This window comes from Piliocolobus tephrosceles, chromosome 10 (genome assembly GCF_002776525.5).
Source record: "Piliocolobus tephrosceles isolate RC106 chromosome 10, ASM277652v3, whole genome shotgun sequence".
NCBI classification, from domain to species: Eukaryota; Metazoa; Chordata; class Mammalia; order Primates; family Cercopithecidae; genus Piliocolobus; species Piliocolobus tephrosceles.
This window is the reverse complement of record NC_045443.1, coordinates 54,663,265-54,678,873: the sequence shown is the minus strand read 5'-3', so window position 1 is coordinate 54,678,873 and position 15,609 is coordinate 54,663,265. Positions and strand designations below refer to the sequence as shown.

At 45.2% G+C, this 15,609-nt stretch overlaps 1 protein-coding gene across 2 annotated transcripts in view; it reads right to left on the bottom strand.

Annotated features, from left to right (window-relative positions):
- KIF5A (kinesin family member 5A) overlaps positions 1–15,609 on the bottom strand; it is a 37,238-nt gene that overhangs the window by 16,279 nt on the left and 5,350 nt on the right. For both annotated transcript variants that reach the window (XM_023210668.2, XM_023210669.2), the window contains exons 2-12: positions 7,380–7,467; positions 7,213–7,286; positions 6,694–6,798; positions 6,395–6,443; positions 5,930–5,985; positions 3,874–3,961; positions 3,467–3,591; positions 1,887–1,991; positions 1,550–1,698; positions 1,271–1,419; positions 776–951 (exon numbers count right to left, since the gene is read on the bottom strand). In XM_023210668.2, the coding sequence (XP_023066436.1) occupies positions 776–951; positions 1,271–1,419; positions 1,550–1,698; positions 1,887–1,991; positions 3,467–3,591; positions 3,874–3,961; positions 5,930–5,985; positions 6,395–6,443; positions 6,694–6,798; positions 7,213–7,286; positions 7,380–7,467 (1,164 nt within the window). The remainder of the gene's footprint in view (positions 1–775; positions 952–1,270; positions 1,420–1,549; positions 1,699–1,886; positions 1,992–3,466; positions 3,592–3,873; positions 3,962–5,929; positions 5,986–6,394; positions 6,444–6,693; positions 6,799–7,212; positions 7,287–7,379; positions 7,468–15,609) is intronic.

Below are 15,609 nucleotides of genomic sequence, written 5' to 3'. Positions count from 1 at the left end.
TTTTTTTTTTTTTTTTTTTTTGTATTTTTAGTAGAGACAGGGTTTCTCCATGTTGGTCAGGCTGGTCTCGAACTCCTGACCATAGGTGATCCACCTGCCTTGGCCTCCCAAAGTGCTGGTGTTACAGGCATGAGCCACTGTACCTGACCAAGAAGTATTAATGAAGTAGGAAACTGTGCATAATATAATGCTGAATGAAAAATATCAGATGCATAATTACATATACAGGCTGGGCATGGTGGCTCACACCTGTAATCCCAGCACTTCGGGGGGCTGAGGCGGGCAGATCACCAGAGGTCAGGAGTTTGAGACCAGCCTAGCCAACATGGTGAAACCCCGTTTCTACCGAAAATACAAAAATTAGCTGGGCATGGTGGCGCGTGCCTGTAATCCCAGTTATTCTGGAGGCTGAGGCAGGAGAATCACTTGAACCCGAGAGGCAGAGGTTGCAGTGAACCACAATCGTGCCACTGCACTCTAGCCTGGGTGACACAGCAAGACTCTCTCTCAGAAAAAAAATTTTTTAAAAATTACATATACAGTATATCTCAATTGCATGGTATACGTACAGAGAAAAACAAAAAATATTAAGTGTTATCTCTGAATAGTGGATGATTTTAATTTTCTTCTATACATTTATATTGATTTTTCCACATTTCAAGCATGAACATTTATCCCTTTTAAAACCAAGAAGAAGCAATATAAGTGATTTTCTTTGATCCTCTACCTCTCATCCCACCCGGCGTGTCTCAGTGCCCTGCCTGGCTACCCTCACCTTGTCGTCAAGCTGCTTATAGAGGCGGCGGATCTCCTCCTCGTATTTCTGCCGCTCTTCAGGTGCAATGCGCACCACGATGGATGAGTTGTCATTCACAGGGGTCTCCTCACAGAGCTCAGCTCCCAGGGCTGCCTCCTCCCCAGCCAGGCGCTCCGTCTCAGGCACATTCTCTCCTGCAAAGGGGCAGGACAAGGTGAGGGATGGGAGAAGAAGAAGCTGCATCCACGAGTTCTTCCTTCTCATTCTGCATGCCAAGACCTCTGGGCCCTTGAACTCTCTTGCCAGGTGGACCTTCTACCTTTTGGGAGTCTGGGAGGTAGGTAGTCAGGCCCCTCCCTTCCCTCATGACTGCTCTACTGCACCTGTCCAGAAACACAGTCCCTCTTCCTGGAGACTGAACTGGCCAGAAACATCACCCAAACAGAGTTGGCTCCCAAGCCACCTCCTCCTCCTCCTCCCACTGCCCCTCACTCCCATCTATCCATCTCTAACCATTGCGCCACCGGCTCAGCTCAGCCTCTAGCTTCGCAATCGTCTCCTTCTGGGCCTTTGTCTTCTCCTTCTCCTTCTCATATTTCTTCTTCCACTGCTCAGCAGTCAACTCCAGATTTACTGAGGCAGTGTTCTTAATGGTCTTTGCCCTGGGTGAGGAGAAGAGGAACAAAGATATGAGACCTACATTAGACTTGGGTGACCCTGAGGAGAGAGAGCCGCAGGGGCTGGGATGGGAAGCTGGGTACCAGGGATCCCTCTGGGGACCCTGCCACTGACCGCTGCCCAAACATCAGGGTGGATTTGGTCTCTGCATCATTGTAACTGGACGGTGAGCAACAGATGAACATAGTCGTCCGGCAGTTTCCCCCAAGAGAGTCCTGGAGAATCCTTGTCATTTTGCTATCACGATATGGAACATAGCTTTTCTGGGGGAGGAAGGAGACCATGAATCAGAAATAAACAAATAAAATTCAACAGGGAATCAGAAAGGATAGTGGTGTCACCCGGGGATCAAGCAACCCATGAATTGGGGCACGATTATATGGTGGCATTAGGAGGTGGGGGAGGAAACGGGGTGGGGCTTGAGGGGTGAGGGGACCTAAGGATCACTCACAGTGCCCTCAGCCAGTGCAGAGATCACATTGCCCAGAGCTGACAGTGACTTGTTGATATTCTTTGCCTCATCCAGCACGGCTCCCTCTGCTCCAGTCTTGCTGACCTACCAGGGCAGTAAGAGATGAGTGTGTATGAACAGCTGCACATGGAGAGGGCTGTCACCACCTCATTCCAGGGCTCAGTCCACGGAGAAAGGAAGGAATGGGGAAGAAGATGGAGTAAAAGAGATCCTTGGCTGGGATTGGGGAAGGCCCTTCCTCTGTTCCCCTAAACTCTCTTGTCAAACATCACATTGCCCCTAACCCCTGCCACATATTATATGATTCCGTTTTGCTTTTTTGTTTTTTTTCCTTTGAGACAGAGTCTCACTCTTGTTCCCAGGCTGGAGTGCAATGGTGCAATCTCGGCTTACCACAACCTCTGCCTCCCAGGCTCAATAGGTTATCCTGCCTCAGCCTCCTGAGTAGCTGGGATTACAGGCATGTGCCACCATGCCTGGCTAATTCTGCATTTTTTGTAGAGATGGGGTTTCTCCATGTTGGCCAGGCTGGTCTTGAACTCCCGATCTCAGGTGATCCACCGGCCTCAGCCTCCCAAGTGTTGGGATTACAGGTGTGAGCCACTGCGCCCAGCCATATGATTCCATTTATATGAAATGTTCAGGATAGGCAAATCCATAGAGACAGAAAGTAGATTAGAAGTTAACAGGGGATGGGGTTAAGAGACAATGGAGAATGGTGCAAACCCAGGAGGCGGAGCTTGCACTGAGCCGAGATCCGGCCACTGCACTCCAGCCTGGGCGATAGAGTGAGACTCCGTCTCAAAAAAAAAGAGAGACAATGGAGAGTGACTGTGAATGGATGATGACAGTGTTCTAGAATTGGATAGCGTAATGGTTGTACAACCTTGGGAACATACTACAAACAACTGAATTGCACTTTAAAATAGTGAACTTTATGGTATGTGAATTATATCCCAATACAAATCATTTTTTAGTTAAAAAAAAGGCTGGCCGGACACAGTGGCTCATGCCTGTAGCCCCAGTACTTTGGGAAGCAGAGGCAGGCAGATCATGAGGTCAGAAGTTTGAGACCAGCCTGGCCAACATGGTGAAACCCTGTCTCTACTAAAAATACAAATATTAGCCGGGCTTGGTGGCGGGAGCCTGTAATCCCAGCTACTTGGGAGACTGAGGCAGGAGAATCACTTGAACCTGGGAGGCGGGGGTTGCAGTGAGTGGAGAGCGTGCCACTGTACTCCTCCAGCCTGGGTGACAGAGCAAGAATCCGTCTCAAAAAAAAAAAAAAAAGAGCCAAGGACCAGCCTGGCCAACATAGTGAAATCCCATTTCTACTAAAAATACAAAAAATTAGCCAGGCATGGTGGCGGGCACCTGTAATCCCAGCTACTTGGGAGGCTGAGGCAGGAGAATCACTTGAACCCAGAAGGCGGAGGTTGCAGTGAGCCGAGATGGTGCCACTGCAATCCAGCCTGGGCGACAGAGTGAGACTCTGTCTCAAAAAAAAAAAAGAAAAGAACCAAGGGTTCCACCCACCCCATATCCACAGGACCCACTACCTTCTCACTCCCTGCCAGGTCCACCAGATACAGCTTCCCACTGAGCTTCTGCTCCGTTTCCATGTTCTCCTGCTTGATGTTGATGAGGAAGATGCTGTGGCTCCGAGAGCTATGTTCATTCATGTCTGCAGGAGCAAGGGAGAAACAGGAACTGCACCACGCTGCGGAACTGAGGTCCTCAGCCCCAGGCTTCCACTGACCCCAGCCCTGCCCACCCAGAGAGAAGGCACCCACCAGGACTAGCCCTGCTGCCACATCTCCCAGGCAGCAGGGTCCTGCAGACAAGGGGTCCTCCTCCTCTGTGGGGCACAGTGTTTCCTTGCTCACTTTTGAGTCCCTCCACCCCAAAGGACACAGAACACAGGTGGATCCTCAGACTCGAGAGATCCCCTTGTATCCTCACTCACTGGTAACAGCCACATGACGATTTGATTTCCCTTCATCAATCACATCCAGAATCTCCTCCGGGCTGGACACAAAGCGTTCAGTACAACCCTGTGGGGGACAAATGGACAGTGACCCATACGCTTTGTTTTTTAAGTTTGTATTTATTTATTTATTTATTTATTTATTTATTTATTTCCTTTTGAGATGGAGCTCTGTTGCCCAGGCTGGAGTGCAGTGTCGAGATCTCGGCTCACTGCAACCTCCACCTCCCAGGTTCAAGCGATTCTCCTGCCTCAGTCTCCCCAGAAGCTGGGATTACAGGCGCCTGCCACCACATCCAGCTACTTTTTGTTTTTTTAGTAGAGACGGGGTTTTACCATGTTGGTCAGGCTGGTCTCAAAGTCCTGACCTCGTGATCTGCCTGCCTCAGCCTCCCAAAGTACTGGGATTACAGGCGTGGGCCACCACGCCCAACTTTGTATTTATTTTTATCTTAGGTATTTACTACTTTTTTGAAACAGCGGTGGGCACGGTGGCTCACACCCATAATCCCAGCACTTTGGGAGGCCAAGGCAGGTGGATAACCTGAGGTCAGGATTTCGTGACCAGACTGGCCAACATGGCAAAATCCCGTCTCTACTAAAAATACAAAATTAGCCAGACGTAGTAGCACATGCCTGTAATTCCAGCTACTCAGAAGGCTGAGGCAGGAGAATCACTTGAACCCAGGAGGCTGAGGTTGCAGTGAGCCAAGATCAGGCGCCATTGTACCCCAGCCTGGGCAACGATAGAGAAATTCTGTCTCAAAAAAAAAAGAAAAAGAAAAAGAAAAAAGAAAACAGGCCGGGCGCGGTGGCTCAAGCCTGTAATCCCAGCACTTTGGGAGGCCGAGACGGGCGGATCACGAGGTCAGGAGATCGAGACCATCCTGGCTAACACGGTGAAACCCCGTCTCTACTAAAAATACAAAAAACTAGCCGGGCGAGGTGGCGGGCGTCTGTAGTCCCAGCTACTCCGGAGGCTGAGGCAGGAGAATGGCGTAAACCCGGGAGGCGGAGCTTGCAGTGAGCTGAGATCCGGCCACTGCACTCCAGCCTGGGTGACAGAGCGAGACTCCGTCTCGAAAAAAAAAAAAAAAAAGAAAACAGTGTTGCAGTGGCTTACGCCTGTAATCCCAGCACACTGGGAGGCTGAGGTGGGCAGACCACCTAAGGTCAGGAGTTCGAGACCAGCCTGGCCAACATGGTGAAACCCTGTCTCTACTAAAAATACTAAAATTAGCCAGACGTGGTGGCACGTGCCTGTAGTTTCAGCTACTCAGGAGCCTGAGGCAGGAGAATCACTTGAACCCGGGATGGGGAGGTTGCAGTGACCCTAGATCAAGCCACTGTACTCCAGCCTGGGCAACAGAGCAAGACTCTATCTCAAAAAAAAAAAAAATTAATTAATTAAATAAGAGACAGGGTCTTGCTATGTTGGCCAGGCTGATCTTGAACTCCTCCAGTGATCCTCCCACCTCAGCCTCCTAAAGTGTTGGGATTACAGGCATGAGCCACGGCCGCCAGGCATGTCTTCCACTAAACTTTGATTTGCAAATTAAATTGCATGCACACTGACCAATGACCTTTCAAGACAGTATCTTTTCTTCTTTTTTTAAAGACAGGTCCTCACTCTGTCGCCCAGGCTGGAGTGCAGTGATGCAATCTCGGCTCACCGCAACCTCTGCCTCCCAGGTTCAAGAGATTCTCCTGCCTCGGTGTCCCAAGTAGCTGGGATTACAGGCGTGAGCCACCACGCCCAGTTAATTTTTTGTATTTTTAGTAGAAATGGGGTTTCACTATATTGGCCAGGCTGGTCTCGAACTCCTGGCCTCAACTGATCCACCCACCTCAGCCTCCCAAAGTGCTGGGGTTACAGGCGTAACCCCAGCGAAGACAGTATCTTTTCTGATCCCCTAGACTCTCCCTGGCCCATAGACACATCTCGTTCCTCCAGGATATCCACTCTCCAACTTCAGAGTCACTGACCTATGCTCCTCCCCAACTCATACTCTCAATACACTGGCCCCACTCTCACCTTGACAAATGGCACACGGTTCTTGTCCTCATGCACAGACAGATTTGTCTTGGTCACTAAATCAAAAGAATGCAGGGTGAGCAAGACTAGTACTTCCACCGTCCCCACCTGCACCTTGCAGTCGGCTCAGATGGTGGTTTTCTTCTCTGTGCTAAAGGAAGACTCTCCCTGTGAAGCGTAAACTCCCTGCACGAGCTGAAGGCTCAGTTCCTCCTCCTTCTCCTCCTTAGGGCTCCTGCACCCCAGCCCCAGATGCTCTCAAACTCTTCATATGTAGTCCTGGGCTCCTAAGTCCATCTCCTGACCTTCTCAGTTTTTCGTAATTCTGGCAAATGGAGCCAAAGGACTTGGGTGCTGTGTGCCCTCTGCATCTCTTGTCAATCGGTACCTAATTCCATGTGCAATATGAGCTCTCTTTTCTCCACCCTCCTCACACACCTTCATCCACTGGGGCAAAACACTCACCATCTAGAAGGTCACGAATTTTGTCCAGGTAAATTTCAAAGTAAGAAACCTGGTTAAGAAGAAAAAAGGAATGTGAAGTAAAGAGGGCCTATCTTAAATCTGGTTCAAGAATCCCACACTAATATGACCTGCTCAAACAGTGGTGGTGGGAGGAAAAGAACAGAAGAGAACATCTTGACAAAGAATTGTGGTAACCGGAAAGGGAGTCAAGTTGGGGAGCCCAGGCTCTTCAGTGGGTTTATTTTAGATCTTCCCCTCCCAGTCCCCATCTGAATGCCCAGCTATCGTGCCCTGGTCACCTTGATGTGGAACTCAAGGTTCTCATCCATGGAGTAGATGTGGTTGAAGATGTCTCGGGCAATTCGAGGAATGATTCCCATCAGCTGGGGGTCGTGCAGCTTTCCCTGGCGAGTGAAGGCATTTGAGAGTGAAGCTGGGGCTCAGGGATATTGAGACAACTCAGATGTATTCAGGTGAACACCAAGGCAAGAGTCAATAAGAAGAACATCCTAAGTTAGGAGATGGTCACCACCATGTCTGCCTTTTAGAGGAGCAAGGAGATAATTGAGTAGCCCTTTGGACTTCCATTGCTTTTCCAGATCAAAAGAAGACTGGAGAAGTGGAAAGGATGATCCACTGCAGTGGGCTGAAGGGATTCCAATACACTTCCCCTAATATTGCCCTTCAGTTCATCCTCTGTACCCATCTGTCTGCCTCTGGACCAGGCAATCCTTGATTCCTAGATCTTCCCCCACTGAGATTCCCTGATCTTCCATTAACACTCCTAGCCCCTCAACCACCAGAGCCAAAACCCTCACCTCCATGGTATGTGTTTTCCCTGAGGATGTCTGTCCATAAGCAAAAATGGTGCCATTGTAGCCAGCAAGGACATCTGGAAGAGACAGTAGAGAAAGAGTACTGGTGGAGATAAGTCGGGTAGGAAATGGGGTGCTGAGAAGAGACATTCTAAAAAGAAATCTATTACCTTTGACAATCTGCATGGCACATGCATGATAAACTTGCTCCTGAGTCGTGTTTGGGGGGAATACACGGTCAAAAACATATGGCTTCCCCTGGAATGAAAATAAAAGATATCAGACATCAGCAGGTAGGATGTGAGGGAAAAGAAATACCACAACCTCCTTCCAGTAGCTGAGAAAGGCACCCTTTTCTTCAATGCCCCTAATGAACGGACATGTGGGAGAATGGCCGGGTGTGGTGGCTCACGCCTGTAATTTCAGCATTTTAAGAGGCTTAGGCAGGCGGATCACGAGGTCAGGAGTTCAAGACCAGCCTGGCCAATATGGTGAAACCCCGTCTCTACTAAAAATACAAAAATTAGCCGGGCGTGGTGGCAGGTGCCTGTAGTCCCAGCTACTCAGGAGGCAGAGACAGGAGAATGGCATGAAACCGGGAGGCAGAGCTTGCAGTGAGCCAAGATTGCACCACTGCACTCCAGCCTGGCGACAGAGTGAGACTCCATCTCAAAAAACAAACACAAAAGCAAAGAAAAGAAATGTGGGAGAATAAGAGAAACTAAAGGTACTGATGCCAGGAGTTGTGTCTGTGGTAGAGAAGTATTGCACAGTGAGATTGTGTTAGGGGATCTTAGTTGTGGTGTGATGATTGAGCACTCCACTACCCCAAACTCCTCCCTGGGAAGTCAGATGAAAAAAGATAATAGGACCACAGGTGATGAAAAGTGAAGAACAATTCATTAACACTAAAAAGTATCTCAAGCTAGAAATATCTTCCTCAACAGATCCACATACCCTGATATGGAAAGATCTTCAGATGTACTAAGTGAAAGATGCAAAGTTAGTGACATATATGTATAGCATGTTCCCTACCATGTAAATGAAATTCAGTCTACACTGAAAGCCTCTGTGGAAACATTAACACAAGCTCTCTCTCTTTGTGAAAGGAATATATGCAATCAGATATGTGGGTCTCTCTTTAAGAACAGAACAAGTTTTAATTTGGGCCGGGTGTGGTGGCTCACACCTGTAATCCCAGCACTTTGGGAGGCCGAGGCGGGCGGATCACCTAAGGTCAGGAGTTCGAGACCAGCCTGGCCAACATGTTGAAATCCCGTCTCTACCAAAAATACAAAAATTAGCTGGGTGTAGTGGTAGGCACCTGTAATCCCAGCTACTCAGGAGGCTGAGGCAGGAGAATCTCTTGAACCCGGGAGGTGGAGGTTGCAGTGAGCCAAGATCGCATCATTGCACTCCAACCTGGGGGACAACAGTAAGACTTCATCTCAAAAAAAAAAAAAAAAGAACTGTAAAGCAAATCATTCAGATCTACAAATCCTTGTTGAATTCAGGAATATGTTGTAAATCACATGTGCTGATAAAAATGATAAAGATACAAAATACAACTTAGGGAGCTAACCAACGAATATATTTGATGGCCAATCACATTAGCGGTAAATCTCTGGGAAGAGTAAATGAGACAATGTTTGTTCTCTATCATAGGTGACTGACTTGTCAAATTGTTTTATTACAGAGTCCATCTTTATCCAACCGAAATGTAAACCTCAAGATCTACAGACGCCAGAGTTTGCAGAGTTTGGGAGATATGTTTTAACTAATTAAGGCAAGTTATAAACCTTGGCTAGAGCTGGAGATGTGGCTCTAGGTATAGCAATAACATTGCATGAATATATACAGAATTTTTTTTAGAAGGAATTATACAAAAGTGTTAACAGTGGTTACTTTGAGAAGAGAAACTGAGAGAAAGGCTTTTATTTTTCATTTTGCATCCTGCATGGTTTACATTTTTAAACTATGTATAAGCATTATATTTTTAAAAAGTTTTAATGGCAAAGAAGAGATAATTTTGTATTCTTTTATTCTTTATATTTCTTTGTATAAAAGAAAACTAATAAATGTTTTTTATATTTAAAAAATTAAATTAAATCTGGCTTATAGAAAAAAATCCTACCTAAAATATTCATCTAGTCTCTCTGTGGTAAAAGCCTCTGAAATCCAAGAAACAGAATTCACTAAGGAAAAGAAGTTAGAAAAGTGCCCTCTGTAAAGTACCAACAGATAGAACCTTCCCGGAGGAACATTCTATTAAATATTTAAATGTCCATACCGTTCACAGTCTGTACCAGGATCCCAGTGCTAAAATTTCCGTTTACAAAACACTTGCTGGGCTGGGCACGGTGACTCATGCCCATAATCCCAGCATTTTGGGAGGATGAGGCAGGCAGATCACTTGAGGTCAGGAGTTTAAGACCAGCCTGGGCAACATGGTGAAACCCCATCTCTACAAAAAATACAAAAATTATCTGGGTGTGGTGGTGCACGCCTGTAATTCCACTTACGCGGGAGGCTGAGGTGGGAGAATTACCTGAGCTCAAAAGGCAGAGGTTGCAGTGAGCCAAGACCGGGCCACTGCACTCCAGCCTGGGCGACAGAGAGACACCCTGCATCAAACAAACAAACAAATAAACAAACAAAAAAATCTCTATTTTTTTCTTTTCTTTTCTTTTTCTTGAGTCAGGTTCTCATCTGTCATGCAGGCTGGAGTACAGTGGCGAAATCACAGCTCACTGCAGCCTCAACCTCCCGGGCCCAAGCAATCCTACCAAGTAGCTGGGACCACGGGCACATGCCACTATTCCTGCCTAATTTTGTTTATTTTTTGTAGAGGAAGGGTCTCACCATGTTGCCCGCGCTGGTCTCAAACTCCTGGGCTCAAGCAATCCACCCACCTCAGCCTCCCAAAGCGCTAGGATTGCAAGCGTGAGCCACTATGTCCCGCCTTAAAAACTCTCATAAATGGCCGGGCGCGGTGGCTCAAGCCTGTAATCCCAGCACTTTGGGAGGCCGAGACGGGCGGATCACGAGGTCAGGAGATCGAGACCATCCTGGCTAACACGGTGAAACCCTGTCTCTACTAAAAAAATACAAAAAACGAGCCGGACGAGGTGGCGGGCGCCTGTAGTCCCAGCTACTCCGGAGGCTGAGGCCGGAGAATGGCGTAAACCCGGGAGGCGGAGCTTGCAGTGAGCTGAGAGCTGGCCACTGTACTCCAGCCTGGGCGACAGAGCGAGACTCCGTCTCAAAAAAAAAAAAAAAACTCTCATAAATTAGTAACAAAAAGACAAAAACTAAACAGAAAAAGGTGAACAAGAACTAGAAACAAGCAACAGAAGAAGAAATATAAATGTTCAGTAACCATGAAGATGTTCAACATTTTCAACATTTTCCAAGAAAAGAAACTGTAATGGTAAAATCTCTTTTCACCTCTCAAACTGGAAAACAAAATTTGCATTGTAATACCTAGTGTAGATGTGGGTTCAAAAAAACGAGAACTTTCATTATTCTCTGGTTGGTGAGTACATCCATACAACAATTCAAAAATGTATATTCAAAAGACTTAAATTTTACATATCCATTGATCCAGAAACTCTACTTCTAAGAATTGATATCATGGAAATTAAGATTTCGCTACAAGGGTGTTTATCATCACATTGTTTATAATAATGAGAAATTACTTAAAGGAGTAACATTTAGGAGACTGGTTAACCTAAGGAGTGGATTAAATTACAGCATATACATATATTTTATTCCTCACTGTTTTTTAAAATAATGCCATAACTAGCTGAGCATGGTGGCTCACGCCTGTAATCCCAGCACTTTGGGAGGCCAAGACAGGCAGATTACTTGAGGCCAGGAGTTCGAGACTAGCCTAGCCAACATGGTGAAATCCTGTCTCTACTAAAAATACAAAAATTAGCCGCGCATAGTGGTGCATGCCTGTAATCTCACCTACTTGGGAGGCTGAGGCACAAGAATCACTTGAACCCAGGAGACAGAGGTTGCAGTGAGCCGAGATTGCGCCACCACACTCCAGCCTGAGCAACTAAGACTTTGTCTCAAAAATAAAATAAAACAAATATATAATAATAGAATATTAATAAATAGAATGTCAATATATCTCAAAAACATGTTGAAAGAATCTAAACACAAAAGAGCACATACTGTATTACTCCCTTTATATGAAGTTCAAGAATGGACATAACTTATCTGTAGCGCTAGAAGTCAAAATAGTAGCTACCTGCTATTGTGATAACAACATACACGTGGTATTGACAGGAAGAGGATATGAAGGAACTTTCAGGAGTGACAGAAATATTCTAGATCTTGATCTGTGTAGTGGTTACATGGGTGTCTACATATGTTATAAAATTCATCAAGCTGTTTGCCTAAGATCTGTACACTGTATGTAAATTATATCACTATTATAAATTATAACATCATAAAATGTTATAGTGGCTCTTAAACATTAATTAAAACATATTAATTAATATTAATTAATGCTCGACCTCACTGTTAATAAGCAAAATGCATACTAAAACTATGAAACACCATTTTTACCTACGAAAGTGGCCAAAATAAAATAGACAATGCATTATACTGGTGACAATGTGACTAAATAGATATTCACACATACTGCTGAGGGTACATAGAAATTGGAGCCAACTCTATGAAAGGCAATTTGGAAATTGCCTCACATTTTTAAATGCATATGCTTTATGACCTCCACTTCGAAAAAATTATCCTGTAGACATACTGCACATATGCAAAAAATATTTACACAAGGTCATTCAACTGTTTGTAATAGCAGATGATTAGAACAACCCTTAACGTCCACCAACAGAGGCCTGGTTAAATAATGGCCTACCCCTACAATAAATTATACAGTTGAATGAGATAGCTCATGTGTGGTGTAATCCCAGCCCTCTGGGAGGTCGAGGCTGGAGGATCCTTGAGACCAGGAGTTGGAGACCAGCCTGGGCAACATAGGGAGACCCTGTCTCTACAAAAATTAAAAAAAAAAAAAAGCCAGGCATGGTGGCCTGGGCCTTGTGGTCCCAGCTACTAAGAAGGCTGAAGCAGGATGATGGCCTGAGCCTCGAAGGTGGAGGCTGCAGTGAGCCATGACTGCACCACTGCACTCCAGCCTGAGCAACAGAGCGAGGCCCTGTCTTGGAAAAAAAAAAAAAAAAGACTGAGATAAATCTTTATGTGCTGATAAGGAAGGATCTCCAAGACTCAGTGTTTTGTCTTAGGGTTGTTTGTTCGTTTTGTTTTTTGTTTTTTGAGATAGAGTCTTGCTCTGTTGCCCAAGCTGGAGTGCAGTGGCGCCATCTCAGCTCACTGCAATCTCTGCCTCCTGGGCTCAAGCAATTCTCCTGCCTCAGCCTCCAGAGTAGCTGGGATTACAGGCACCTGCCACCACACCCAGCTAATTTCTGCATTTTTAGTAGAGATGGGGTTTTGCCATGTTGGCCAGGCTGGTCTCGAACTCCTGACCTCAGGTGATCCGCCCGCCTTGGCCTCCAAAAGTGCTGAGATTATAGGGGTGAGCCACCACACCTGGCCTAACTTTTGTATTTTTAGTAGAGATGAGGTTTCACCATGTTGGCCAGGATGGTCTCCATCTCCTGACCTCGTGATCCGCCCGCCTTGGCCTCCCAAAGTGCTGGGATTACAGGTGTGAGCCACCGTGCCCAGCCGGAATTTTTGTATTTTTAGTTGAGACGGGGGTTTCACTATGTTGGCCAGGCTGGTCTCGAACTCCTGATCTCAAGTGATCTTCCTGCCTCGGCCTCAAAGTGCTTGGATTACAAGCATAAGCCACGACGCCCAGGCTGTTTTTGTTTTAAAAGGTGCAGAATGGATGTATAATATGCTACCATTTGTGTAAAAAAAGGTATGCATGTATATATGTATTTGCTTATAAACGTATAGTAGGTTTTTGGATAGATTCACAAGAAGTTGCCTTCTGAAAGGGGAACTGTGTGGCTGGAAAAGAGGGGTAAGAAAGAGAAGGAAACAATATAAACCTTTTCATATCCTTTGCATTTTGTCACATGTGCAGGTAAGACATTCGAAAGTTAAATTAAAAATTGTAAAATATAACCAGGCATGGTGGCACATGCCTATAATCCTAGCTACTCAGAAGGCTGAGGTGAGAGGTTTGCTTGAACCCAGGAGGCGGAGATTGCAGTGAGCCAAGATCACACCACTGCACACTCCAGCCTGAGTGACAGCATGAGACGCCATCTCAAAAAAAAAATTGTAAAATAATAAAGTTATGTAAAAATATTTAACAATGGCAAAATAGTAATATTTTGTTAGAGAAAAAAGGTTACAAAACTATATATAGTTTATGATATAATCTTATTAAAATTAACACATGTATATATGCAGGAAAAAACACTGGCAAAAAACATCAAATTATTATTAATAACTGTGCTTTTTTGGGGTGGTAAGATATTGGGTGATTTTTAGCTTCTTCTGCATCCTTTTCTTTGTCTTTAACTTTGTTAACAATTAAAATGTATTAGTGCTGTAATTACATTATTTTTAATATTATTAAAGAAAAATCTACCTTAATTTTGAATTGGTGATTAATTCTTGAATTATAATCTACCTCAATGTTTCTCCCACCCAGTGGCCAAGAAATAGAAACAAGCAAAATATGTCTATCTCAGGCCAATACCTCTCATCTCTTTTGTTTTTTAATTTCCTTTTTCCTTTATTATATGACACAGACTTATTGACTTCATATTAGCATTTAAGTATTATTAACTTTAGGTAATAGCATTTGAGTTGGGAATTGGTGCATTGCCCCTTGTACGAAGGATAGCTGTATTATATTAGGTGTATTATGACCTTATTGTTGTCCTTATTTGAAGATTTGTACGATCTCAGGAGATGTGTATGGGTTCAAGTTGACAACGGGTGGACTTGTGATGTTTAATACTGAGTGTCAACTTGATTGGACTGAATGATGCAAAGTATTGATCCTGGGTGTGTCTGTGAGGGTGTTGCCAAAGGAGATTAACATATGAGTCAGTGGACTGGGAAAGGCAGACCCACCCTTAATCTGGGTGGGCATAATTTAATCAGCTGCCAGTGCAGCCAGAATATAAAACAGGCAGAAAAATGTGAAAAGATGAGACTGGCTTTCTCATCTCTTTTTCCACCAACAATCTCTATCCATGCTTCATGAAGCCAGGCATCCAGCCAAAGGGGATTAAATGTAACTCTCAAGCCAATCTTGCCCCTCCCCTCCCCCCACAAACATGGGCATGAACACACCAATCACCCCACCCCAGCCCCTACACACACTCCCTCAAAATATTCCCAGTTATAGGATTCTAGAAGGCTCCACAGATGTATTAAAATGGAGAGCGCTCTCCAAATGCTGAAGCCAATTATAGCCCCTTTTCATCAGGAACCCCTTTACATCAGTCTAGGCTGGGAAGAAAGAAAAGCGCAGACAGGGAAGAAGGGAGAGGTTCTCAGATTTGTGAGTCTAAAAGATACCCAAGAGCTAAAAATTGGTGCATTTAGTAATCTCCTGAACAGGGAAAGCCACATGACAAGAGATACGATTTCAGGAGTTCTGGGAAGGCCTGCTACCTACTTCTCTATTCTTGGCTGGGCTCTAAAATTCCAAGCCTGGCTATTTATTTCTTTAAGATTTTTTTATTCCTTTTAAAATGTAGATGTCTTTTTTCTTTTTTTTTTCTTTCTTTTTTTTTTTCTTTGAGACGGAGTTTTGCTCTTTTGCCCAGGCTGGAGTACAGTGGCACGATCTTGGCTTACTGCAACCTTGGCCTCCCAGGTTCAAGCGATTCTCCTGCCTCAGCCTTCCAAGTAGCTGGGATTACAGGTGCCCACCACCACACCTGGCTAATTTTTGTATTTTCAGTATAGACAGGGTTTCACCATGTTGGCCATGCTGGTCTCGAACTCCTGACCTCGTTATCTGCCCGCTTCAGTATCCCAAAGTGCTGGGATTATAGGCGTGAACCACCGTGTCCAGCCAATTTCTTTTTTTAATATTTATTTATTTATTTTTGAGATGGAGTCTTGCTCCATTGCCCAGGCTGGAGTGCAGTGGCAAAATCTCGGCTCAGTGCAACCTCTGCCTCCCAGGTTCAAGCAATTCTCCTGTATCAGCTTCCTGAGTCATTGGGTTTATAGGTGCCTGCCACCACGTCCGGCTAAGTTTTGTACATTTCTTTTGAGTTTCTATTGATTATACTCAGGATGAATTAATTTTGTCTGTTTTTTTTTTTTTTTTTTTTAATTACTGCTCCTTGTACAGCAGGGCTAACCCATGGGCAGTGTGCCCAGAGTAAACTGATCTTTTCAAGAAAATAACTAGACCAGTGGTCC